The 27,317-nt window shown below is 54.7% G+C and overlaps 1 protein-coding gene across 6 annotated transcripts in view; it reads left to right on the top strand.

Moving 5' to 3' along the window:
• STK40 (serine/threonine kinase 40) overlaps positions 1 to 25,220 on the top strand; it is a 48,107-nt gene extending 22,887 nt beyond the window's left edge. For 4 of the 6 annotated variants that reach the window (XM_030941706.1, XM_030941708.1, XM_030941707.1 and 1 more), the window contains 10 exons: positions 2,669 to 2,788; positions 5,751 to 5,836; positions 6,191 to 6,334; positions 9,575 to 9,802; positions 10,576 to 10,628; positions 15,956 to 16,071; positions 20,582 to 20,726; positions 20,872 to 20,991; positions 21,400 to 21,484; positions 22,876 to 25,220. In XM_030941706.1, the coding sequence (XP_030797566.1) occupies positions 2,677 to 2,788; positions 5,751 to 5,836; positions 6,191 to 6,334; positions 9,575 to 9,802; positions 10,576 to 10,628; positions 15,956 to 16,071; positions 20,582 to 20,726; positions 20,872 to 20,991; positions 21,400 to 21,484; positions 22,876 to 23,094 (1,308 nt within the window). In that variant the 5' untranslated portion in view covers positions 2,669 to 2,676 and the 3' untranslated portion in view covers positions 23,095 to 25,220. The other 2 variants (XM_030941709.1, XM_030941710.1) reach the window with 2 other exon arrangements.
• The last annotated feature ends 2,097 nt before the right edge of the window (positions 25,221 to 27,317 follow it).

Here is a 27,317-nt window from a genome sequence, read left to right as displayed (position 1 = left end):
TGTATTTCACATACTATGAAATTTATCCTTAATGGTTTTTGTTTGTTTGTTTTGAGATGGAGTCTTGCTGTGTTCCCTAGGCTGGAGTGCAATTGCACCATCTCAGCTCATGCAACCTCTGCCTCCCTGGTTCCAGCGATTCTCCTGCCTCAGACTTCCGAGACAGGTGCCCACCACCATGCCCAGCTAATTTTTTTTTTTTGAGACAGAGTCTTGCTCTGTTGCCCAGGCTGGAGTGCAGTGGCATGATCTCAGCTCACTGCAACCTCCACCTCCCAGGTTCAAGTGATTCTCGTGCCTCAGCCACCAAGTAGCTGGGATTACAATAGGTGTGCACCACCAGGACCAGCTAATTTCTGTATTTTTAGTAGAGACGGGGTTTCACCCTGTTGGCCAGGCTGGCCTTGAACCCCTGACTTCAAGTGATCCACCTACCTTGGCCTCCCTAAGTGCTGGGATTACAAGCGTGGAGTCACTGCGCCTGGCCTCCCTTAATGTATTTTAGGTGGGAAAAAAGGAAACATAAAATAGCATCACAGTGTGGTCCACGTGTTTGTGATAATAAAACTTTCTGTAAGCACACACACAGTCACACACAGGAAAAACATGCTTCAGTGTCAACACAGCAGTTACATCTGGGAGGTAAGGTCACGGGTACCCTATTTTCTTATTTTTGCATATGTGTATTTTCTAACGTTTCTACAGAGAACATCAGTTACTTTTTTTTTTTTTTTCTGAGGCAGAGTTTCACTCTTGTTGCCCAGGCTGGAGTGCAATGACACGATCTCGGCTCACCGCAGCCTCCGCCTCCCAGGTCCAAGCAATTCTCCTGCCTCAGCCTCCCTAGTAGCTGGGATTACAGGCATGTGCCACCAGGCCCAGCTAATTTTGTATTTTTAGTAGAGACAGGGTTTCTCCATGTTGGTCAGGCTGGTCTCGAACTCCCAATCTCAGGTGATCCACCCGCCTCGGCCTCCCAAAGTGCTGGGATTACAGGCGTGAGCCACTGCGCCCGGCCTATCAGTTACTTTTATATGAAGAAAAAGACAGGAACAGGCTGGGATTCTGTGTTTTTGAGTCCATTATGGAAGGGTAAAGGCCACACTCCTAAGGTGGATGTCAGGCCTCTATCCTAGGCCACCTCTCACCACTCCCTGCCTCACGTTGGATGCTTCGACAGCACAAACTACCTGGAGTTGGCTGCTTGCATGCCATTTCTTACCTGGGCATGTTTGCTCACTGAGGCCCTCCTACCACGAATGTCCTTGCCCTTTGCCTGGCCCACTCCTGTATCCTTAGGGAAGTTTTCCCGGAGCCCCCCGCCCACACTGGGCATCCTGTGACCCCCAACCTTCCCCACGTGGAACTCGTCTGTACACATCTGTTTCCTTGTCCCGCTCGGACGCTGCTTTGCCAAGGTGTTTGACTTTGGAGAGCTGGAAGAAACAACTCCTCTTTTGTGTTTTTATCTGGTTTTTTTTTTTTTTTTTTTTTTTTTTTTTTTTTTTTTGAGACGGAGTCTTGCTCTGCCGCCCAGGCTGGAGTGCAGTGGCCGGCTCTCAGCTCACTGCAAGCTCCGCCTCCCGGGTTCACGCCATTCTCCTGTCTCAGCCTCCGGAGTAGCTGGGACTACAGGCGCCCGCCTCGTCGCCCGGCTAGTTTTTTTGTATTTTTAGTAGAGACGGGGTTTCACCGTATTAGCCAGGATGGTCTCGATCTCCTGACCTCATGATCCGCCCGTCTCGGCCTCCCAAAGTGCTGGGATTACAGGCTTGAGCCACCGCGCCCGGCCTATCTGGTTTTTTTTTTTGATCTGTGTCCAGAGGTGTCTTATAGTCTCGGGCCCCAATGTCCGCCTTTCATTTTTACACAGGAGGATCTCGGGATTATCAGGCAAATCAGTGCTCAGTGGTCTTCAGTAGTGTTCTTTAACTGACTCTTAAATACACAGTGAATTGTCTTTTTCTGAAAAGTAATTCAGGAAAAGTTTGAGTTTATGAGGGAAGAGAAAGTAAACCCTGCCATTGATAGCTTTGGGGAGTTCTTTCATCTGAGAGGACCAGAGAGTCAAGGAAAGATGGGAAGAGGGGTTCTCAGGGCTGTAGTCATCAAACTCTATGGGCATAAGAAGCCCCCAGGCCTCATGTGTCATAAACATCCCATTCCTGGGGCCCACTGTCCAGATATGGGCCCGAAATGGGCACCTCGGGTCATTAGGCTGTAGGTATTTGGAGGGCAGGTCTCACTTTGGGAATAGTTGCTCAGGGCTGGTGTTCAGCTGGATGGGGCTGGCTCTCCTCTGTGTCTCTGTGGTGGTCTCTTGGGGCTCTGTTTGGCATTAGCATCTGCACAAAGCCCAGTTTTCTTCTCTCTGAATTTAACTGGATACTTGGTGGTGGTGTGTTGGCTCCCCACCTCTGTACCCTGTATATGCTGCCTTAAAGGATGTCCACCTTTAGCATCTAATTAATTCAAGTAAAGGAGCTGTGGTTCTTTGTCACTTGGAGCCTTGGATGCTCCTCTGGGAGCCGGAGGAGGTGGCAGCTGCAGCAGAACAGCAGCAGCGGCAACTGTGTGACGCATCCCAAGTCAAAGACCTGCAGGCTGGGTTAGCATAAGGAAACTCGCTGACTTACTCAGTGAGAAGGGGTCTTTCTGTCTTATCTAGAGCTGAGAATGAAGCGGAGAGCATCAGACAGAGGAGCTGGGGAAACGTCGGCCAGGGCCAAGGCTCTAGGAAGTGGGATTTCTGGAAATAATGCAAAGAGAGCTGGACCATTCATCCTTGGTAAGCCTCTGACCTTTGGGAAAAATGGGTGGGCTGGGAGGCAGGGGCAGGGTACATTGGCTCACATGATCTGACCTGCAGACATCAGAGTGGGGTGGCCCACCCTCAGCAGTGTGTGGTCCTGCCCTGCCCCAGGCCTGGTCCCTAGCCTCACTACTTGAAGCGGAGTGTATTTATATCAGTGGAAGACCCAAGCCTTAGGTCACTCTATACCAGGGGCTGTCAGTGTTTTAGCCGCACCAGCCTTACATCAGTCTTAGCTAATAGCTAGGCTCCGTGTCTTCCCCCAGAGAATCCTATGTGTGCCCCTAGAATGTTGATGTGCCCACAGGAAGCACACCCATTAGAAGTTATTAGCTGCATTAGAACCCAAGCTCTGGCCAGGTGGCAATAGCTCACTTATGTAATCCCAGCACTTTGGGAGGCCAAGGTGAGAGGATAACTTGTGGCCAGGAGTTCAAGACTCCGCAAGTTTGGGCTCGGGCAACATAGTGAGATCCCGTCTCTGCAAGAAAAATATAAAAATTAATTGGGCATGGTGGCACCTGCCTGTAGTCCTAGCTACTTGGGAGGCTGAGGCAGGAGGATTACTTGAGCCCAGGAGTTTGAGGTTACAGTGAGCCGTGATCACACCACTGCATTCCAGCCTAGGAAACAGTGTGAGACTCTGTCTCTAATAAAATAAAATAAAATAAAATAAAAACCCAAGATCATCCGAGGCACTGCTTTATGCCATTCTTGGATGGCATAATTTCACAAAGCATTTTGCATAGCCCCCCAAATTTCTTTAAATTGGCACAGAAATCCTGGCACAGGTGTTGGCAGTTGGCCAGAGGAGCAGCAGAGCATTTCTACATGATACGTAAGGACCAGCAGTCCAAATTGCTTATAGTCAGAGTTGTGGCCAGAGACTGGGCGTGAGTTTTACTTTGGGAGAGCATTTTGGACTTAAAGGCACAGGATAGTTCCAGCTCCAGTCATTCAGTACATAGTTAATGGTGCATGCCTGCTACGTGCCAGGCCTGTGCTGTTTGTCAGGCATGCAGCAGTGAATAAGACAGACAAGTTCCTTCCCTCACAGAGAAACAAACAACTCACCAGTCATCACCGGTGGTGCAAGTGCCTTGAAGAAGTTCCATGATGATGTGAGATGAGAAGGGCCTGTGGGTAGGGCAGGCAAGAAAGGCCTGTCTATGAGGAAGCTCCATGTGAGCTGACACCTGAGGAGGACGAGCAGCATCTGTGGGAAGAACATTGCAGACAGAAGAAACAGCACTGCAGAGGCCCAGCAGCAGGAAAGGGCTTACCACGTTGGGAACTAGGAGCCCAACATTAGGAGCTGGAGTATGGCATGGGACGGGGAATCCTCGCTTAGAAAGGTGGGGAGGAACCGAATCATGCCAGGCCTTGGAGGCCAAAGAGTTTGGGTGGTATGTTAAGAGCAGTGGGTCTATGAACATGTCACTGGTAAAAAGGAAAACAAAGAGCAGCAGACTTTGTTAAGAGTTTTTCACGCAGCAGTGGCACTGTGACTCAGGTTTCCACTCTGAAAGCTCAGGCAAGGCGCTGTCAAGGGACAACAAGCGCTGTGCATCTCCACAAGTACAGAAGGTCCCCAAAGCTGGCACTTGAACAGGGGCCAGGTGGCTGTCTCAGAATCACCAGGGAACCTGTTGCAGCTGTAGTTTCCTGGATCCTCATCCTGAAGTTGCTCTTCAGAGGATCCAGGATCTCTTGGGTTTGTTGATTTTTTTGAGACAGGGCTTTGTTCTCTTGCCCTGACTGGAGTGCGGTGGCACAAACATAGTTCACTGTAGCCTCAACCTCCTGGGCTCAAGCGATCCTCCTACCTCAGCCTTCCAAGTAGCTGGGTCTACAGGTATGCTCCACTGTGCTCAGCCAATATTTTATTTTTTGTCGAGAAGAAGTCTCACTATGTTGCCCAGGCTGGTCTCGAACTCCTGGGCTCAAGCAGTCCTCCCACCTCAGCCTCCCAAAGTGTTGGGATTACAGGTGTGAGCCACCGCACCCAACCTGGATCTCTTGTTTTTTTTTCTTTTTTTTGAGACGGAGTCTCGCTGTCGCCCAGGCTGGAGTGCAGTGGCGCGATCTCCGCTCACTGCAAGCTCCGCCACCTCCTGGGTTCATGCCATTCTCCTGCCTCAGCCTCCCAAGAAGCTGGGACTACAGGCGCCTGCCACCACGCCCAGCTAATTTTTTGTGTTTTTAGTAGAGACGGGGTTTCACCGTGTTCGCCAGGATGGTCTCGATCTCCTGACTTCGTGATCCGCCCGCCTCAGCCTCCCAAAGTGCTGGGATTACAGGCTTGAGCCACTGCGCCCGGCCAGATCTCGTTTTTTTTTTTGAGACGGAGTCTTGCTCTGCCGCCCAGGCTGGAGTGCAGTGGCCAGCTCTCAGCTCACTGCAAGCTCCGCCTCCCGGGTTCACGCCATTCTCCTGTCTCAGCCTCCCCAGTAGCTGGGACTACAGGCGCCCGCCTCGTCGCCCGGCTAGTTTTTTGTATTTTTTAGTAGAGACGGGGTTTCACCGTATTAGCCAGGATGGTCTCGATCTCCTGACCTCGTGATCCGCCCGTCTCGGCCTCCCAAAGTGCTGGGATTACAGGCTTGAGCCACCGCGCCCGGCCCAGATCTCTTGTTTTTAATAGATGCTCCCCAGAGACTCCAGCGTGCACCCAGGGTTGAAAACCTCTCTTTGGGAAATGTGCCTGCAAATGCTGGATGTGCTCCAGGCAGAGCACAAGAGCACACATACCCCTCTATTTTTGGAGGGGAGACCTTGAAAACTCTACCAGGAGACCTTGGCGGGGGGGGTCAGTTCAGTGCACGTGAGCTATGGTGCCCTCCTGAATAGAAGGTCTAGTAAGAAAGACCACATGGTGACCTGGCATTGTGACAGCCAGGGCTTCTGAAAAGGAGACCAGCAGCTCTCTGTGCCGTAGGTCCTCGTCTGGGCAACTCACCGGTGCCAAGCATTGTGCAGTGTTTGGCAAGGAAAGATGGCACGGATGACTTCTATCAGCTGAAGGTAAGTGAGACATGAGGGTGAGGGTGCCTCAGAACCAGGGCCTGTCATGCCAACCCACTCCTCCCTCCTCCACCTTCACACCTGCGTCATTGTGAACAAGAGTAGTGCCATTTCTTCCCGAGAAGCAATCAAGTTCACAGTCTCCCTCAGAACAACTTCTGATTTAAAGAGTTTTGTCTGTGCATAAATTACATCACCATCATATTAAGAAAAACTCTTTCACTTGGTGTGTCTATGTGTGCGCTGTGCGCAAATGTCATGTGGTAGAAAGCCCCCTGCTTCCCCCATTCTGGTTGTTCTGCTGTGTCAAGTGAGGTGTTCTGGTTTTGGTTTTATTTTTGTGCTTTACTAAAGATCCTGACCCTGGAGGAAAGGGGGGACCAAGGCATAGAGAGCCAGGAGGAGCGGCAGGGCAAGATGCTGCTGCACACCGAGTACTCGCTGCTCTCTCTCCTGCACACGCAGGACGGCGTGGTGCACCACCACGGCCTCTTCCAGGTGAGCGGCCTGCTCCCCGCCCCCCCCCCCGCCAACCCTTCGCACCCACCTCTGACTGGCTCCAGGGGCTGCTACTTGCTGGGGCCACAGCCATACGAGCAGCTCACGTGACCCTCGGGTGTCCCTGCCATGCTGGGTACATCAGGACTTCCAGGGTGGGTGGCTGGGCTGGGCTGGGCTGGGCTGGAAGTCAGGCTGGACCACACTGGCTGTGCTCCTATGGGGATGGTTACAGCCTAGCCAGGAATGCATACAGTTTGCATCTTACAGCAGCTAGGCTTTCTTTGAAGAGCCACTTTTCTGAGAAAAGAGGAAAGCAGGAAGTCACTTAAAGACACTCGGGCCCAGGCAAGGCACGGTGGCTCACGCCTGTAATCCCAGCACTTTGGGAGGCTGAGGTGGGTGGATCACAAGGTCAGGAGATCAAGACCATCCTGGCCAACAAGATGAAATCCCATCTCTACTAAAAATAGAAAAATTAGCTGGGCGTGGTGGCGCGTGCCTGTAGTCCCAGCTACTCGGGAGGTTGAGGCAGGAGAATCTCTTGAGCCCGGGAGGCAGAGGTTGCAGTGAGCCGAGATCGCGCCACTGAGCTCCAGCCTGGGCAACTGAGTGAGACTCCATCTCAAAAGGGCCCTCTTGTCCTTTTTTTTTTTTTCTTTTTTTTTTTTTAATGGAGTCTCGCTCTGTTGCCAGGCTGGAGTTCAGTGGCGCGATCTTGACCCACTGCTACCTCCGCCTCCCAGGCTCAAGTGATGCTCTTGCCTCAGCCTCCCAAATAGCTGGGACTATTTTTAGTAGGCATATGCCCAGCTAATTTTTGTATTTTTAGTAGAGACGGGGTTTCACCATGTTGTCCAGGCTGCTCTCAAACTCCTGACCTCAGGTGATCCACCCACCTCGGCCTCCCAAAGTGCTGGGATTACAGGCGTGAGCCACCGCGCCCAGCTCCAGGCCCTTTTTAGCTGCATCGTCAGAAATTGGCCAGGCTAGGGTGGGAGGGAAGGCGACAAGGAGGAACCAGCATTTGGGGCCGTCTGTAGATCTCCACAGTTGTTTTGGAGCCACCTGTTCTTCCACCTGCTCAGGCATTTCCGTTTGTCCAGCAAATGTGCCTGTGCTCCTGTGCTCAGATGTTCCAGGTCCCTTAGGAAAGGCGTTGATTAACAGTGTGTACCTGACAAGAACCATTCTTGGGGCAGCACTGAAGTTGTGTCTCCAGAAATGAAGAGTTGGGTTCAGAATGACCCGAGCCCTCGTTAGAGGCCTGGGAACAGCCTCATTCCTCAGCTGAGCGTCCACTGAGCCCTCAGCCATTTGCTGGCCAGGACCAGCTCTTGCTAAGACAGACCTGTTTCAGAGGCAGCACAGTGCCAGAGAGAGCACTCAGGTTTTGATGCTGACAGTCCTGGATTCAGCTAGTATCACCTTGGGCAAGTCACTTCAGGTCTCTAGGCCTCAGATTCCCCATCTGTAAAATGGGGAGAGTGATAACAGTACCTGCCTCCAGTGGTGGTTGAGACGATGAATGAGAGTGTGTCAAGCACCAAGCTGCTGTTGGAACTCTGTCATCATCATTGTTGTTCAGGCAATAAAAACTCCTTGTCAGCTTGAGTTCCTGAAATAGAACAAACGGAAAGCACTTCCCACCCCCCACGTATACACCCCACCAAGGTCTTTGTTCTTATATTTGCAATTAGAGGTGACTCAGAGTATTATTAGGCAACTCCAAAAATTAAGAGTATCCCCGTAAACATGAAAAAAAATTGAGAGTGATTGTGGTTTCTTGGTATTTTGTCTCTGATATCTTCAGAAGCTTGGCCTTAATTCCTGTCATTTTGGATGAGAAAACCTGGGTGATCAAAAGTGTTTCTAGTGTACCATCTGTGTGCCAGACACTGTGCTAGGGCCTCTGAGAAAAGCAAATATGAGGTGTGGTCCTGCTCTTAAGAAGAAATGTGGAGACTGGGCTCAGTGGCTCACACCTGTAATCCCAGCACTTTGGGAGGCTGAGGCAGGTGGATCACAAGGTCAGGAGATCAAGATCATCCTGGCTAACATGGTGAAACCCCATCTCTACTAAAAATACAAAAAATTAGCCAGGCATGGTGGTGGACCCCTGTAGTCCCAGCTACTTGGGAGGCTGAGGCAGGAGAATGGCGTGAACCCAGGAGGCAGAGCTTGCAGTGAGCTGAGATTGTGTCACTGCACTCCAGCCTGGGTGACAGAGTGAGACGCTGTCTCACAAAAAAAAAAAAAAAAAAAAAAAGAAAGAAAAGAAAAGAAAAAGAAGAAGAAATGTAGATATTTAGTTCTCCAGGAGTTCCCCAGAGGGGACACGTCAGTCTACCCTGCATGACACCAAGGACTTCCTCAAGACGGTCAGATGAAGTCGGCAGATTGTACCTATTTTTTGTCTTGAAATACTTTTCAGCAAGGAAAATGGGTCTAGAGCTTGCTAGCATTGTGTCCATCTCGCAGCCACAACATTGGTGGCAGTACCCACTTACTGAGCCCTGGCAGTGCAGGACCTAAGCACAGGACATGGATTGTCTTATTTACTTCTCTTGGGCTGTGAGGGAGGGATTACCAGCTCCCTTTTACCGATTAGGAACTAGAGACCTGGAGAGGGTAAGCAAACTGCCCAGGTCCCACAGGTAAAACAAGGTGGCTGGGGCCTGAACCCAGCAGTCTGAGGTCAGAGTCACTCTTAGCCACCACTATGTGACTGTCAGGAGCACTGCATCCATGAGGAAAACAGGTGTCCTGGACACAAAGAACCTGTGTGGCCTCTGGAGCCTGCCAAGATTGACCTCTTTCTAACTTCTACCATCTTAGACATTGAAAGGGGGTTCTGTTGGTAATTACTGGAATCTGGGTGCTCTGGAGGGAGGATGCCCATTTTTGCTGCTTAAGCACTGGGCTGAGGGGGCCCTTGGGCTTTAAATGCCCAGACCTGATCTGAATCCTTTGCATTATGATCAAAGCATTAAGCTTTCACCTGAGATGTTTTAGCTTCAGCCTCTTGCTGGTCCTGGCATTTGGCACACAAGAGGCTTCACAGTGCTGAGCCACCCCATGGTCTAGGCTGCCCAGGCCTCAGTCCTCTATGGCCTGCACATGCAGGCTAATTCCAGGCTCCCTCACTGGTTTGAGTGTCCAACTCCAGAGAGTCCCAAGCCCTGGCCTTGGCCCTGTCGAGTTCACAGCCAAGCCCTGTGCTGCCCCCTTGCCTCCCAGGACCGCACCTGTGAAATCGTTGAGGACACAGAATCCAGCCGGATGGTTAAGAAGATGAAGAAGCGCATCTGCCTCGTCCTGGACTGCCTCTGTGCTCATGACTTCAGCGACAAGACCGCTGACCTCATCAACCTGCAGCACTATGTCATCAAGGAGAAGAGGCTCAGCGAGCGGGAGACTGTGGTCATCTTCTACGACGTGGTCCGCGTGGTGGAGGCCCTGCACCAGGTGAGGCCACACTCTGCTGCCACACCTTCTGGCCACAGAGAGCCACCTTTCTTGTTGCTGCTGAGCAGAAGGCAGCTCTGTCCTGCGCACCTGGGTGTGCTTTGCAGCTAGGAGTGTCCAAAAGAGGAGTGGCTGAATGGCAGGTGCACAGGGGGAGGCACAGTGCCACCCTGCAGGCCACCTTCCTGGAGAGGGCTGACCTGCAGCCCAGCAGAGCCCGTGTGGTAATTCCCCATCAGTTAAGAGGCCTGGTGTCCCCCATGTAGTGATGACAGTGAGATACCCCCCCCCAAGCAACTACAGCACGTCTGAGCTTTTTGTAGGATTAGAGGTGTCAGACATGCCGGGACAAAAGTAGGAGGGCCTGAGCCTCTTCCCGGTGCACCACTAATGTGGGCCGAGCCTGTGGTACTTAGTCACAAAGCGATGACAGCTCCTCCCCGACCCCCAGATCCATCCTGTCTGTGGAATGTCTAATGGAGATGAAAAGATGAGTGACTTTCCCCACCAGCCGCTGCCCAGAGGGGAGAAAGAGCTGAAGAAGCCGCTGCAGATGGGGAGACACTGACTAGGTGCACATTCGTTCCCCATCCAGATGCATGGGTCATGTGAACTTAGAACTGTCCTGATCTGCCTGTGGTTGGAGCCTAAAGAGACACATCATAGAATTCTTCCCACCTTCTCTAACACCGGGAGAGCCCCCATCTTACAGGGTGGGCCCTGACCCCACCTCTCACATTGACAATATAAACCATATGCCTGTTGTTTTGCAGAAGAACATCGTGCACAGAGACCTGAAGCTGGGGAACATGGTGCTCAACAAGAGGTAAGATCCCTTCTCTTTGTCCACGCTGTTACCCTAGGCCTGGGGCAGGCTACACATTGCAACTCTCTGGTGCCCTGCAGTGTCCTCATGGAGATTCCGACTCAAAACAACCCACTTCCTCCAGGAATCCCAGGACTCTGGGGATGGGATGAACATGGGAATTGGAGGCTTGCTGAGACTGGGAGTTTTGAGCCACAGAAAGGGAGCTCTGGGAAGAACTTTAGATCTCCTCCCTGGTCCATTTATTTGTCATGCCTGGCTCCTAGCGGATACTCAGAAAATTACTATAAAAATGGACTAAATGGTCAGGCACAGTGGTTCCTGCCTGTAATCCCAGCATTTTGGGAGGCTGAGGTAGGAGGATCACTTGAACCCAGGAGTTTGAGACCAGCCTGGGCAACATAGTGAAGACCCCATCTCAACAAAAATATGTCTTTTTTGAATGGACAAATGGGGTGAAGGAATGAGCAGAATGAGGCCTTGCTGTAGGTCAGTTTCCTCAGGAGACTGAGGTTTACGTGCAGGAGGTTTACTGTGGAGTGCTCTCAGGGTGACGGGGTGGAATTAGGCAGAAGGAGAAGCTGAACCTCAGTGAAGTCCCAGCAGGGCCTCAGCCTGAAAAACTTGAGAGTGGGATGGCCCTGCAGATGGCCTGCGCATGGCCTTTGTGCCCTGCTAGCAGTCACTGAATGTCTGCTGTTCATAGGGAGGGGCACTCCCTTAGGCAAGGCAGCTTCTTTTGGCTAAAAGAGCCTCCTGGAGAGGGATGCAGCTGTGAGTAGTTACTATAAAATTTGACCAGCTCTCTCAGCAGCAGGGAGAGCATGCCTTAGACTTGGAGGGGATCAGGCGGCCCACCCCAACATTGTTGGTGAACCAGCAGCAGAGGGAGACCAAGCGTGGCCCTGGTTTCAGGTTGTCATCCCACCTCAGCAGAGGGTCCTGGGCCTCTTTGGAGTGATCTGGGACAGTGCTACCACTGTCTCACCATGTTGGAGGGACCACCAACCATGTAGGGACCCAGGACCGGCAGGAAGTGGGCCCACTCTGTGGACTACCACCATCCTCGAAATGCAGGACTGATAAGGGCGCATCTCCCCCACCCTGCCCCGCCCCCACCCATTCTTCCTGAGCCTCCCTCCCTCACCTCTCAATTCAGCGTTGAGCAGGTTGGAGGGCTTACAAAGACAGCCCGAATCTCACAGCAGAATTGTTGTGGTGGGTGATTCATTCCATGATGTGGCTGTACCAGCCCAGCCCAGGAGGGGCCTGAGGCCCACTGTCCTCTAAAGGGGCCAAAGCCACAGTGGTCAGAGGAAAAGAAGCTGCCTGAAAGCTGGCCTCCGGGGAGGGGGCATTGCCTTGTGCCCCATCTCAGCTGATGGCGAGTTACTGCTGGGGGCTCTAGACCCACAGCTCCAGCCTGAGAGGCCATTGAGACGATGCTGTGCATCTCAGCAGCTAAGCCTTCTCCATCCTTCGACTAGCACCACCTGGTGCTGGGGCTGCAGACAGAAACTCTCAGTGCCACCACTACCCTCTGGAGCCCACCATCTGATGGGGCACTGACCAGAAGATGGTATCATGTGTGGAGGACCAGCATGCAGAAGGCAAGGGGCATGTGGAGGGACAGTGGCTGCCGCCTGAGTTGATTCGTGAAGGATGAGTTGGGATTTGCCAGACTGAGAAAGTGAAGGGATGAGAACCTTGCCCTGCTATGCTCTGCAGGGGGAAGGGAGGGAAACAGGAAATTCCAGGGCTGCTTAAACCCTGGACTGGCTGAGTGAGTGAGTTGGGGAGGATGGAAGCAGCACTGACATGGGGGTCAGACCGCTCACTTCCCAGTGCCAGCTCTTCATTATCTTGGAGACTGTGAGAGTGTGTTCGTTTGGTTACTTATTGATTGAATTCATTTATTGAGGTACCAAGCACTTCTCTGAGCTTCCATTTCCTCATCTGTGAAAGTGAAGGTCATCCTGGCTTCCCAGGAAGATTGGCCTGAGATGCAAATAAGTGGATGTAAGGCTACCTAATATAACGGGGTTTGGCGCATCACAAGCACACCCCAGTGCTAGTCTAGCCAGGACTGGAGAGCCTGTGGCTGAGAGACAGGAGAACAGGACCCATGGGCTCACGTCTCTGGAAATGAGGCCTGCTGTGTGTTGAGTGGCCAACGAGGACACCCCTGGTGAGGGCCCAGCGGTCCCCCAGCCATAGCTCTGCACCATGAGAGGAGGTGATAGGGAGCCCCGAGCAAACCAGCCCTGGACTATGGAGAGCCAGTTGTCATAGAGTTGGGAAATTGGGTCCTGCCCCTTCCCCTGGCCCTCTCTGGGGCCTTGGGGCAGTCCCATCTTGCTATGGACTACAGGCTCACTGTTCACAAAGAGGGCATAATTTTTGGGCACCTAAATCCATCTGGCCACAGAGCCCATGTCCCCTCCAGCTGGACTAGAGAGCTCCCAGGCCTTCCACAGCAGCCATTCATTGGCTCTAAATGAGCATCGTGGGGTTGTCATGGGAACGTGCCGGGCTCGTGCCTGCTAACCACACCAGCACTCCTGGCCCCTCTGTGTTGCTGGGGGATTTGCTTCCAACTCACTTCTGCAGGCCCTGTTGGTCCTGGAAGTATAGTCAAGGGGTCGCACCACCCTGCAGACACTGCGTGCTCCTCGGGGTGCAGAATGCCGACGCCTCACTCATACCCAGAACCAGACAGAGGTTCTGGCTGCCTTTCACTTGAGTCATGGGTACTCCAGAGGGGCAGGGTGGTGTGGTGCAGAGAGACTCACTGCTGTGTGTGTGTCCTCTGGCACATCTTCTGCTCTGGGGCCCCACTCTCACCTCGCTCAGTTGAGAGTTAACCTGAAGGAGCTCCAGCCCACTCCAGCCCCTTCCCACCTGTCATGCCAGGCTCTACCTGCACTGGAGCAGCAGGCAGGCCAGCTGGTGGCCTTCTCAGCAGAGCAGAGAGCTCCCAAGGAGCAGACATGGGAGGTGTTGGCAAGGCAGCTGCAAGGACAAGTTCATCCCGCTTTGGATTTTAAAAGGATCGAAATTCGAAATCCTCTTCTGGGGTTATGTGAGGTGCTGTGGGGTCTTTCTGCTTCCTCCTTTCTTTTTGGTAGGCAGGTAACATACCAGGTTCCTAGAAAAGGAGAAAAACACTGTGGCAGCCCAAAGGGCCATAGCTAAAGCGTGACTCACTCAGAGCCAATCCTACTGACACACGTCCCCTCCCTGTCCCACTCTGCCCTTGCCCCCTCCTGTCACGACCAGACTAGGGGGTGTGGGACTCCCAGGGAGCTGTGCATCTCCCGCTTGGGTGGTGGTGGCGGGGCAGGGGAGTGTTGCCAAACCTCAGGAGGCCTTGGAGCTGCCCGTGCCGCTTCCTGTGGAGAGACTCCAGTGCTCCTGCCGCTCAGCCCTGCAGAGCCTCAGCTGTGCCTGCCCGTGTCCTGGCAGAGGGCGGGAAAGTCCCACCAGCAGTGTTGAGTTGAAAGCTCAGCCACACTGGCGCGTGCTGTCCCAGGCCTGTTGTCACACCATGGCACCTCTCCCCTGCCGCCTCCAAGATGGAATCTTTCCCACCAGGTGTGCCAGCCACCAGCTGCTACTATTTGTCAGGCACTGGACAAGAGATTCATACAGCAAGGACGTGGCAGAGCCAGGACTAGGAACCTGACTCCCAAACCCACCATACTCTCTCCTGAGCTGTCCTCCTCCCAGCGTCTTGAGCCTCAGAGACCCACAGGATGGATTTGCAGCTTCCGCAGCCATCTCCGACCAGGAATGCCTCTGCTCTGTGGGAGCCTTCTGGACAAGAGGCCTGAGCAGTCCTATATTCAGGGCAGCGGCACTGGAGCTTCAGAGCTAGAGCAGTCCACTCCTTGACGTGCACATGACCCTGCGCTGTGACCCTTCACCTGTGCACTCAGGCTCTAGCCACCTGTGGGTCACCAGTCAGATTCCTATGGCAGCTGACAGGGCAGGCCTGTGTAGGCGCTGGAGTCGGCGTTTCCATGAGGAATCCAGAGGACAGACTGGCCTTTGTTTTGCATCAAGGCCTTTGCCAGCAGAATTCCCCAAGATCGCTGAGGGCTCTCAGAGCCTCCTGGACGCAGCTCCTGGGGAAATCCACCGGCAGCCACGCATGCGCTGTGCCTCTGAGAGCTCTGAGAGTTGATTGTAGTGAGAGGCAGCCCAAGGCCCCCATGGAGCTTTCCTTCCTGCTGTCCTCCCAGCTTTTCCCCCTAGCTTCTCCACCCAGCCAGCCAACACAGGAGCAGGGCAGCTGGGCAGAGAGGCACCCTTCCTCATTGCCTGCCCCCGTGGGCCAGGAAACCTTTCCCGGGCCTCTTAGGGCCTGCCCACCCTCCCAGCCCCCAGTGTGGTGCAAGGTCCTCTCAGGGCACTTCCTTTTGTCCACATGTGAGTTTTCTCCAAAGGATCAGAGCCCAAAGCTGCTCTGCCCCACGCCTTTCAGAGGGAGAGTCTGTGATGTTCTAGCCAGGGCAGAGTCACAAGTACAAGGTAAGGGATGAGTCAGTTTTGATGGAACAGAAGGAAAAGTCATTCAGGGCCTGGGGCCTTGCCCGGGGCCACATCTGGGCATGAGGCAGCTGTCAGTTGTGTGCGCAGCTCTGGGACCTCGCAGACCTGGGCTTGGATTCTGCTGTTCTGCTCACCAGCTGCATGACCTTGACCAAGTCCTTTCACTTCCCTGTGTCTTTGTTGTATCATCTGAAACTGGACAGTGAGAAAATCCCCCTCACTGGCCACTGTCAGTTTCTTCCTCTGCAGTGGTTGTGGGGCCAAGTGAGACAGTGACCTGACAGACTCCGTGGTGTGGGGGCAGCTGGGGCCACCCTGGGGTCACCTCCCAAGGTGGAGTCACTCATCTCTGCTGGCCTTCCTTTTCCTCATGTGTGAATGAGGAAATTGAACTAAATCTCAGATCACTCCCAGTCTGGAATATTACACGAGGCTGTTTTTGGGAAATCTCTGAAAGTTGTTCTAAGCCCTATGCTGTACCCCGAGATTCATCCAGGGCAGCGGGTCCAGGGATGGCCTGTGCAACACTCAGGACCTGGGAGAGAAGCCAATCCCTGCTGAGACAGCTTGGCTGGTGGCCAGAAACGTCTGGGGCCTGATTCCTCTGCTCCCTGGAGAGGGGGTTGGGGGCAGCTGCTTCGCCCTCTGGCGAGAAGCCCGCCTCCGGCTGTTCAGGATCGAGGACTGGCCCGGCGAGGTGTACCCTGCCTGTGTGTCTTGTGCCCGTTGCTATAGACACTGAGGTTTATTTACTCTCTGTCTCCCACTCCTAGGACACATCGGATAACCATCACCAACTTCTGCCTCGGGAAGCATCTGGTGAGCGAGGGGGACCTTCTGAAGGACCAGAGGGGCAGCCCTGCCTACATCAGTCCTGACGTGCTCAGTGGTACGTGTGTGCCAGGCAGTGGGCCTCCAAGCTCAGTACAGCCAGGCTCTGTGACAATCCACTCAGCAAATCTGTGGGCAGGCCCTGGGCAAGGTGCTGGCGCTTCACTGGGGGCCCAGACCAGTACTGTCCCTCCCCATACAAAATGTTTGGTCTGTTGGAGGTGGAAGATGTAACGATAACACGAATGCATGTTTAATTCCTCTGAGATTAGTGCTAGGGAGGAACGGGATTGCCATGAGCGTGGATGAAGGGTGCTTGGAGGACTTTCCCCACAAGGTGACAGTTGAGCTATGATCTTAAGGGGAACTAGGAATTCCCTGGGTGTGTGTGACTGGGCTGAGGCGGAGGGTCCCAGAGGCAGCACAGCACATTGGAGCAATTGCAAGCTGCTCAGAAGTGAGCCTGGTTCAAGAGGAAGCCAGAGAGGTGCACAGGGGCCAGATCAGGCAAGGCCTGGCGTAGGCCTCGTTAAGAGACGTCATCCCTTACTTCAAGTGCGAGCGGAAGCCTTTGAACAGTTCTCAACTGAGCGTGCCACTGTGAGTTTGCGTTTCAGAGCCCTCACTCCCTGTCTTTGTTCACTCATTCTGTTACTATTTGCTGAGGGCCACCCAGGCCCAAAGCTCTGTTCTAGACACTTTGGAGACAACAGTGAACAAAGTAGACAAACATCACTGCCTTCATGGAGCTGACTTTCTAGTGGGGATGAGACAGATAATACACAAAACAAATAAATAACTTACGGGCTGGGTGCAGTGGCTCACGCCTGTAATCCCAACACTTTGGGAGGCTGTGGCGGGCAGATCACAAGGTCAGGAGTTCGAGACGAGCCTGGCCAATATGGTGAAACCCTGTCTCTACTAAAAATACAGAAGTTAGCGGGGCATGGTGGCAGTTGCCTGTAATCCAAGCTACTCGGGAGGCCAAGGCAGGAGAATCGCCTGAACCCGGGAGGCGGAGTTTGCAGTGAGCTGAGATTGCACCACTGCACTCCAGCCTGGGCAGCAGAGCAAGACTCTTTTCTCAAAAAATAAAAAAAAAAACTCCCAAAGTTACTGCCCACTGATCTGATTTCCAAGTTCCAGACACAGTGCTGAGTGTGACTCCCATTATCTGTTTAAACCACACAGCTATCCTGTGTGGTCAATATCTTAAGTCCTTTTCTCACAGATGAGGAAATTAAGGCTTAGAGATGACATCTCTTGTCCAAAGTCATAGCTAATAAATAGTAAACTGGAAAATGGAGGCACAGCCCCAGGGCTGCCTCCTACTAAAGCCCATGCATGCTCCCAACTCTTTCACCGTAGACTCTGTTGCTTTCCCTTTCCCCCTTGTTCTCGGCCCAAATCCTTTAGGGAACCGGGGCTTACACCCACTCCCATCCCTCCAACATGGAGAACTTGGGGTTGTCTCCAGGATCCTTCACCCCCACCCCACACATGAGTGTGCCCTTTCTGTGCAGTGGCAGAGCCAGCCTCGTCCCAGGTCTTCACACACATCCTGGTGAGCAGGCTGCTGTAATACAAGCACTTACAACTCCCTCAGAGGCTCCCCCAACTGCTGCTTCTGCTGGAGAGCCAGGCCTGTCCCCAGGGCTGCCCGTGTGCAAAGACAGTAGCACCATTCCCCAGACCTGGGGGTTTTGGTTGGAGTCACCACAGCCTCTGCTAGAGGGATCTGGGTGCCAAGGGTATACCCTAACTCCCTGGGCACCACCCCCATGACCCAGCACAGCCTGGCACCCTCCACAGTAATCCCCAAAGCATCCCTATAGGAGATAGAGCCACTCACCCAGCCTGTGAGTGGGGCTGTGGCCGTTTGCAGGGCTCAGGCTGGGGGCTGACCCTGGTTGGGACTCTTCTCTCGCAGCACCAGGCTAGAGTGGCCTTCATTTGCAATCTGAAGCTCTGTGGGCCTCCCTGCTGTTGCCAGCAGCCTATCCTGGCTCTTCCAGACTCGTGCCAGTCTTGGAGGATGAAACAAAGGGATCTGACTGAATCAGAACGAGTCCTCGACTGGGAGATCAGAGACGTGGGTTTTCAGTTCTGGCCTTGCTGTTGAACAGGCTGTGTGATCACGGCCTCCAATCTCCTCCCTCCTGGGTTAGAAGCTGAAGTACCAGCCCTGCCATGTGGGTTTCGGGCCCAGGTCTGCCCTTTTATTTATTCTCCATGTGCCCAGCATGGGCATGGGGCTGTGAAAGGCAGACCTGGTCTGGCCCTCATGGAGGTGATAATCTGGCTAATAACCGTGCGATTTGGGGAAGTTACAGACCTTTCTGGGCCTCCGTTTTTTCCATCTATAAAATAGGGATGGCAGTAGTAGTAGTACCTGAGGGATTAAATAATGCCCTTAACCAGCCGGGCACGGTGCCTTACTCCTGTAATCCCAACATTTCGGGAGGCCAAGTTGGGTGGATCACGAGGTCAGGAGATCGAGACCATCCTGGTTAACATGGTGAAACCCCCGTCTCTACTAAAAATACAAAATATTAGCTGGGCGCGGTGGCGGGCGCTTGTAGTCCCAGCTACTCGGGAGGCTGAGGCAAGAGAATGGCGTGAACCTGGGAGGCGGAGCTTGCAGTGAGCTGAGATCCGGCCACTGCACTCCAGCCTGGGCGACAGAGCGAGACTCTGTCTCAGGAAAGGAAAAAAATATATATATATATATTATATATATATATATATATTATATATGTATTATATATTATATATATGTATTATATATATTATATATTATATATATGTATTATATATGTATTATATATATATTATATATATATATGTAATGCCCTTAACCTAATGTCTGGCATGATCATTTGCTGAAAGGGAAGCTTGCGGGTGCAGTGTCCCCTCAGAAGCCAAAGCCCAGGGAAGGTCACCTGCCTAGGTCAGGCTCCCAGCGAGTTTGTCTGGGGAGGGGCCAGTCATACCTCCAGGTCAGGGCAGAGGCTCAGGCTGAGGGAACCCTCTGCAGGTCCTGGAAGCAGATCCTTCCTGCCTAAGCCAGCAGGACAGCTCAGCAGGAAGCATCTTCCAGACACGGGAAGAGAGGCAGCACCTTCTTTGGAGCCATACAGAGCTAAGAATGGTGGCACAAGTAATCAGTTCTGTACTGGCGACCCCACTTGATGGAGCAAGTTCTAGGAAGAGGGGGCTGTCCTCGAGTCAGCCATGGGGTCAGCCACACAGTCACCACAGCTGCTCTTTGGCACTGGGGGCTGGAAAGAGCCAAGGATGACACAGCCTGGAAAGAGCGTGGGAGAAGCTCGTCTTCTACAGAACTACCTGCTGTACCAGCCAGGGCAGGTGCTTATTCCCCACAACAGCCCTCTGTGGTAGGCGACAGCGCTATCCTGAAGGTGCCGTGGTACCTTCTGAAGACACAGGCTAAGGCCTGTAATGGCACTGCCATGCACACATGGCACACCCTCTCCCGGTTAAACTGCTTGCCCTTCACTGGGCCCTGGGCGCCCAGGGAGATGACGCTAGGGTGCCTAGCAGCATCTCTTCCACGCCCACGGAGAACAAAGTTGTGTTCTGACATCCAGGCTGCCACAGCCTGCTGGTGTACCAGAGGGTGCATCGCAGGGAGTGGGCAGGGCCAAGGACTTTCGAACGCTCCAGTAGTCCTCGTATTTCGCATTTGGGGGAGTGGGTCAGAAAATGGCTGGCACATGGGAGGTGCCATATTGCTGCTGGGTGGGTGGACAGGTTGCCCTGAAAGCAGGCAAGCAGCAGGGCCTGACGGTCAGATGTGGGCCCACTGAGCAGCCACGTGGCCTTGGACAGGGCAGATCACTGGGCCTCAGTGTCCTCAAGCCGTGGAGTACAGTTAGTGAAATAAAAGTGTTTCTTCCAGTGCTGTCCTAAAGCGGGTGCTCAGTTAGATGTCTGCTCCTTTTTGCTTTACAGATGAAGAAACTCTCACAGAGATGTTAATTAAGTGGACATCCTTCATTTGGCAAATACTTGGGTCCATGCTGGGCACTGGGGCTCAGCAGTGAACACCGCAGGGAGGCACCTGCACCTGAGAACTTCCTTTCTAGAGGGCAGACGGGGAGTCACAAGTAGACAAAGGAGGGGACTCTGCAAGTGGTCATCCGGGTGGTGAAGGAGGCAGCAGGGTGTGGGGATGGTGACAGGCGTAGTGGCTGGCTCATCTGGAGCCAGCTAGTTACCTGCTGTGCCAACGTTCTTGACCCCCTGCTTGTGAGCTGCTGTGCTGGGTGCTGGGGCTGCAGACCCAGGCCTGGCTCCCAGGGGCTTGCCGTCTAGCCGGGCAGGGCAGGTGCTGTGAGCAGGTGCAGAGTGAGCCCTCTCCTCGGGGGTCAGGAGAGGTGCATCCTGAGGAACAGGGGAGGGGGGAGCACAGGCAGGAGCTCAGAGGACGGCTCGGGGGGACCGGAAGTGAGGGTGGCAGGTGGAGGGCCCCAGGTGGGGTTCCAGGCTGGTGAGCCGTGGCGGTGCTGCAGCCTGAAGGCTGAGTGTGGTGTGTGTGCCTGCAGGCCGGCCGTACCGTGGCAAGCCCAGCGACATGTGGGCCCTGGGTGTGGTGCTCTTCACCATGCTGTATGGCCAGTTCCCCTTCTATGACAGCATCCCGCAGGAGCTCTTCCGCAAGATCAAGGCTGCTGAGTACACCATCCCTGAGTGAGTCCTGCCGCCCGGGGGGCGGGGGGCGGGGGGCGGCCAGCCTGATGGGCTCAAGGCAGGGAAATGACACAGTGAGCCTGGGCATCCTGGCCACAGACCCAGCACCACCCACTGAGGCCTCCTTCCCAACTCCCTGCCTCAGGGATGGCCGGGTTTCTGAGAACACCGTATGTCTCATCCGGAAGCTGCTGGTCCTTGACCCCCAGCAGCGCCTGGCTGCTGCTGATGTCCTGGAGGCCCTCAGTGCCATCATTGCATCGTGGTAAGTGGACGGGCACTGGGCCGGGCACAAGGCTGCGTCCTCAGGGCCTCTGCCCATCCTACCCAGGAAAAGCAGCCTGCAGTCAGCCTGCTTCTCTGCCAGTTAGAGTCCGATTTCCAGATTCTCTGCAGGGGCAAGATCGGGAAGGCATAGGCAGAGCTGAAGGTTGAGCAACTATGGGCTGCCATAGCTGTCCAGGCCATGCCAGTGGGGGATGGGCATTGCCTCACTGAATTCTCACCACCTGTAAAGGAGAGATTGTCCCCCTTTATGGATAAGAAAACTGAGGCTCAGAGAAACAGAGTCTCATGGCAGGAACACAACCCAGGTGTGTCTGACTCCAGCTAAGTCTGGGATCAATGGACCTGGTCTCTCTGCGGCCAGCCTGACCTGTCTGCCTCCCTGCAGGCAGTCCCTGTCATCTCTGAGTGGGCCTTTGCAAGTAGTTCCTGACATCGATGACCAAATGAGCAATGTGGATAGCTCCCAGGAGGTGAGTCGGGGAGGGCAGATGGGCCGTCACCCAGCCCCAAGGGACGGGCTTCTGGGGGCAGGCAGGGCAACGGCAGAGGTGGCAGCTCTCCGCCGTCCACAGGGTTTCCTTGGTCTTCTTGCCCAGCCTGGGGGTGGGAAAGGGAGACTTCAGTCCTCAGCCTGAGCTGCCTGGGGCCTGCCTTGGGCTTGGTGTTGCTGGAGATCTTTGGCCAGAGAGGCCTGTGGGGCAGCCGAGCTGGAGCCAGTGCCTGAGTGGCCCAGGCCAGCCCCCTCAGCTTCCTCCTGCTGCCCACATCACATTTCTCTGCCCCTCTGAGTCAGAGTTCTCTCTCACCCTTCCTGCTTTTCATTTTTCAGATGATTCATTTCTCCCTGTTTCTTTCCTCCCCATTCCCTGCACTGGAGAAAGTGTTGGGCCTAGGGTGAGGGCAGAGACTTGGCACCAGGCAGCAGCGGGCAGGTGATCTTAGGGTGCCCCCTGGAGGGCAGGACTTGGCCAAGCAACAGCATTGCTGGGCCCTGGATATTGGAAGGACCTTCCCTCCCTGGCCCACCTTGGAGCTCCACAGTGAGCAGTGTGTAGGTAAGACCAGGAGGGGCCGTGCCTGGGAGAGCCTCCCAGAGCCTCCTGGCCCCCGAGGATAGAGAATTCCAATCCCTGCCCACCTCCAGCTTCCACCCTTCAGCTGTTTGGCTAAAATGATCATCACTAGCCTGCAGTGAGTGCCTACCCCAAGGGCACCTCGTTCAGCCCTCAGTGTGGGCCTGCGTGGCCTGTGTTCTTAGCCCCATGTTACAGAAAGGAAACAGGGTTAGAGAGGTAAGGACTTTCCGAAAGCCACATAGCTTACAAGTAGTGGAACTGAGCCTTGAACCTAAGTCTGATCCTGAAGCCCTGCTGTCCTCTGTGGTGAGTGGCACGGGGACACCACTTCAGCTTCTGTTACCATCTGCCTGGACCACCCCAGGGACTCAGCATGGGGCTCCGTGTATGTGGCTCCCCCAGGTGCTGAGCGCCTAGCCCAGGGCTTGCTCGTACCTCTTGACATGCATTGGCCGCCTCAGGGCTCAGAGAACCTTTGTGAGGGGCCAGACAGCTGAGGCTTCTGAGGTAAAGTGACCTCTCAAGCAGCCAGTGAGTTAGGAAGCGTGAGTCTGCGTCAGTCCCAGATCCGCAGGGTGGCCTGCAAGGCGAGTGCTGGTTGGCTGGAGGGTGTCAGGGACCTGCCCTCAGCGCCACTCCCGCCCTCTGCCTTGAGGCCTGAGGCTGTGGTGCCTGGAAGGGTGGCTGCAGCAGCCAGGCCGCCAGCACTCATGCCGGCCCTCCGCCACGCTGCCTTCATCTGGGTTTATCTTGTCTTGCTCCCTCCCTCTCTCCTGGCCTCAAAGGCGAAGGTGACGGAGGAGTGCTCCCAGTATGAGTTTGAGAACTACATGCGGCAGCAGCTGCTGCTGGCCGAGGAGAAGAGCTCCATCCACGACGCCCGGAGCTGGGTGCCCAAGCGGCAGTTCGGCAGTGCGCCTCCGGTGCGACGGCTGGGCCACGACGCACAGCCCATGACCTCCTTGGACACGGCCCTCCTAGCACAGCGCTACCTGCGGAAGTGACAGCCTCAGCCAGGGCCACCAGCACTGCTGCCACCTCTTCCAGCCCCAGCCAAGGGCATGGCTGTCAGGGCTGGGCCCTGTAGTGCTGGACTCTCCCGGGCCGCAACAGGAACAGGGCAGGGACAGGGACAGCCCAGGTCACACGTGGGGTCAGCAGAGGTACCACGAAGCTACCTTTTGGGATGATTGCTCGACTGTTTGGTTTTTAAATCTGAGAAGCCTAGATAACTAATCTGCTTTTAATCATGATGTTTTAATCTACCTCTGTCTCTTTAACCATGCTGTCTCTGGACTGAGCAAGAGGGAGGAGGAGGGAGCCCACTCACCCCGCCCCAGGGCCTTCCCCAGCGGCCACCACCTGACCTGGGGCGCTGCTCCCCACAGTCCAAGTAAGCTGAAAGTGCAGCTCGCTGTGTGCCCCAGAGCGAGTGGCCCCTTCTCCCTGCTCTCCCAGGTCCCTGCCACAGCCTCTTTCCATCCCTCTCCTTCTGACCCAGGCCCCTCAGTCCAAGCTTTGGAAAACCTTCACCTCATCTTAAGCCGAACTCAAATATATTTATTTTTTTACCGTACCAACTTCTCTCCCATCTCTAGGTGGCGCAGCCCATGGCCACTCCCTGCCCCCAGCCTGGCTGTACAGCAAGGAGTCCACAGCCCACACGTGGGCTCCCTCCTCACCCCCAGGCAGGGAAGCCCCTCCTGCTGGCCCCTGTCCCCTTTCAGCCCACCAGTCCCTCTCTGCTGCCGGTGATGGGAGGCCTTTCTAGACCTGGCTCTTTCTCTCCCGTCTCAGTGGCTTCTCTGAGGTGCTGTACACGCGCGTTAACCTGTTCCCTTCTCCGTCCTTCCCTGTGGTACCAAGCTCACTTGGACTCCCGATGCAAAGGGGCCCAGGGGTTGGGCTGCAGGCCTGGTTGTGAGTGGGGGGCCTGCCGGTATGCTCCCCTACCCTACTCTTGGGTTTAGAGGATGGTGGGGACATGTCCTGTGCCCTTGCCTCATAATAGATGTGGTGTCTCTCCCAGTAGACCCTAGCAAGGGTCCTCCATGGGCGGTGGGGCCTGGGAGAATCGTAGGGATTAGGGAGCCTGCCTGGCTTGAGAACAGCCCTGCTGCCCTTTTGAGCCGAGATTTTGAAGTGGATGCCCGTCTTGCCAGAAATGCTGTTCTCACCAGAATGCCCCTCCCCTTGCCCTCACTGGGCTTGGCCCTGCCTGATGCCAAGCAAAGACCCTTCCCCAGAGGCCTCCCCCCGGTATGTCCTCAGAGAGGCTGAGGGTCACCTCCAGGCAGTCCTGGGCCCTGAGGCCCCTCCTGCCTGGCCCTGCTCCCCAGTGGGGAGGTGACTGTGTTTCCCAGAGTGTGAGCTGCTCTCCTCCCCCTAAAAAGCTGACTCACTGTGAGTGACCTTGGGCAAGTTCCCAAACCTCCTTGTGCCTCAGTTTCCCCATCTGGAAAAAATGGGGCCACCTCTTGCCAGCAGTAGCAGGGCTGCCCACGCCCCTTTCTCCCCATGCCCCATCCAGCACTTGGGCGCCTCATGCCTCTGCCTCAGTGGGCCTGTGGGAGCCCACTGGAGCCCAGCACTTACTCCCCATGAGCAGCAAGCCTGCGTCTGTCTCAGCTGTCCAGCACTGAGGGCCAGGGTCTTGTGCTGTGGGGCTGGCGGATGCCCTCTTTTCTATATTTATTTCATAAAAGTCTCCTGCGGGAGCGGAAATGCAGTCCGGCCTAGGGCTCCCAGCCCTTGACTGTCCTCCTGTGAGGGCCTGAAGCTGGGCCAGGGCCCGTTGCGGCGGAGCTCCCGCTCAGCAGCCCACCTGGCCCCTCCAGGCTGCTGCCCGTGCGTGGTCTTTCTCCTCCTTTTCAAAGCAATAGCCGCCGGGTCTGCAAAGCCCTGCCAGACAGACTGGGCCCTTCCAAGGTCAAGCCATGTGTCTGATTACATTTCTGGTGAAGCAAAGGAGAGGAGGATGGGCCAGCCCTCACTGGGTGTCACACACTGAGAGAAGTCCTATTGTAAAGAAACGGAAAAAGTCACAAAAAAGTTTGTATAAAGACATATTTTTGTACTACATGGGGACTCTTCCTGCATGTCAGCAATAAAACTTCCTGATCTGGAACCACTGTGGCCTGTGTCTCCTGCGTTCTTGCCTTCCCTGCCTGTGTCTCGGCCTCCAGCCCCAACCCAGCCCCATCTCTCGCCATCGCAGCCGAGTGATGCAGGATTCCCAGCTGGCTTCCCACAGCTCTGAGTGTGCCCCCTCCCTGCTCTCCGCAGCCAGCAGGTGGCACCTGGCACCACTGTCTTGGTGGGGGTAGGGGAACCTGAAGCACCCAGCAGTCTCTTGAGACCTATGCATCCGCCCACTGCCCAAGTGGGAGCTCCCTGCTTGGCTTGGCCCACCCCTGACCTTGCATGCAGGAGGTAGCGGGGCATCCCAGGCAGGGTATTGATCATATCTCTGCCGAACTCCATCTGGGGTGGGGGAGCCTGTTGCCCCAGACTGCCCATATGCCCATGTGCCCACCAGGGCAGCCAGGGAAGGAGAAGGCCCAGCCAGGCCTCTTCCTGCTCCACCCACCCCCTCCCTCTCCTCAATAGGAAGCCAAAGGCTTCCTTCCTTCCTTTCTTTCCTTCCTTCCTTTGCTTAAATTTAGACTTTGGGCCGGGCACCCCCTCCCTCTCCTCAATAGGAAGCCAAAGGCTTCCTTCCTTCCTTTCTTTCCTTCCTTCCTTTGCTTAAATTTAGACTTTGGGCCGGGCACAGTGGTTCATGCCTGTAATCCCAGCACTTTGGGAGGCTGAGGCAGGTGGATCACGAGGTCAGGAGTTCGAGACCATCCTGGCTAACACAGTGAAACCCTGTCTCTACTAAAAATACAAAAAATTAGCTGGTGGCCGGGCGCGGTGGCTCAAGCCTGTAATCCCAGCACTTTGGGAGGCCGAGACGGGTGGATCACGAGGTCAGGAGATCGAGACCATCCTGGCTAACACCGTGAAACCCCGTCTCTACTAAAAAATACAAAAAACTAGCCGGGCGAGGTGGCGGGCGCCTGTAGTCCCAGCTACTCGGGAGGCTGAGGCAGGAGAATGGCGTAAACCCGGGAGGCGGAGCTTGCAGTGAGCTGAGATCCGGCCACTGCACTCCAGCCTGGGCGATAGAGCGAGACTCCGTCTCAAAAAAAAAAAAAAAAATTAGCTGGGCATGGTGGAGGGCGCCTGTAGTCCCAGCTACTCTGGAGGCTGAGGCAGGAGAATTGTGTGAACACGGGAGGCGGAGCTTGCATTGAGCCAAGATCGGCCACTGCACTCCAGCCTGGGCGACAGAGCGGGACTCCGTCTCAAAAAAAAAAAAAAAAAAAAAAAAAAAAAAAATTAGCCAGGCATGGTGGCGGGTGCCTGTAATCCCAGCTACTCAGGAGGCTGAGGCAGAGAACTGCTTGAATTTTCTCAAAAAATAAAAGAAAAAAATATAGACTTTGCAGATTGCACTTCATTCTAGCAATGAAGCTAGAGGTAGGCTGGCCCTTCCCCGGCACACCACAGCACCCATGTGGACCCACTTCGGTGTCCAGGAGCCCACATCCAGGCCACCCAAGGAACAAGATCTGTGCAGGCAGAGCCCCTTCCCAGTCAGGGGTCCACAGGGCAAGAGGGGCACCTCCAAGATGTGAGAACGCGCTGATCCCCTGCAGTGCTTCCGATCACAGCCCCAGGCCCCTCACTCCTCCCTTCACCTCACAGTTCCACACCTGCCCCAGCAGCCAGCTGTCCAAATATTTTGCCCATTACATTTGGCCCATGCCTTACCCATGCTGGATGCTCTGCTGGGAGGTGCCCCCGCTCCCAATCCACCAGTGCCACTCTCAGCTCTGGACCTTGTCTCTGTTCAGCCTCACTCTTGTCCCGCCACCCTTTAAGCCTCTGTTCAGGGCACAGATACCTCCTGGGCACCTACACGTGTCATTCTTATATTCAGCAAAGCACAAGACAGGAAGCTTCCTGCAGGCAGGGGCTCTGTTTTGCTCACCCTTAACCTCCTCAGCACCTGGGTCTGGGCCTGGTACACCTTGGCACTCCTGAACAGTTTGGCGTATTGATCTAAACTTCTTGGCTGTGAGTTGGTCAATTTAAAGAAAAAAAAAGTGCACTTCTTGGATTGCTGTTCCTTCACAGGTTTTTACTGTGAGCCCTGTGGCAGCAAAGGAAGGGGAAAGTA

The sequence above is a fragment of the Rhinopithecus roxellana genome, chromosome 12 (assembly GCF_007565055.1).
Source record: "Rhinopithecus roxellana isolate Shanxi Qingling chromosome 12, ASM756505v1, whole genome shotgun sequence".
In the NCBI taxonomy this organism is placed as follows: domain Eukaryota; kingdom Metazoa; phylum Chordata; class Mammalia; order Primates; family Cercopithecidae; genus Rhinopithecus; species Rhinopithecus roxellana.
This window is presented reverse-complemented; position numbering and strand designations above follow the sequence as displayed.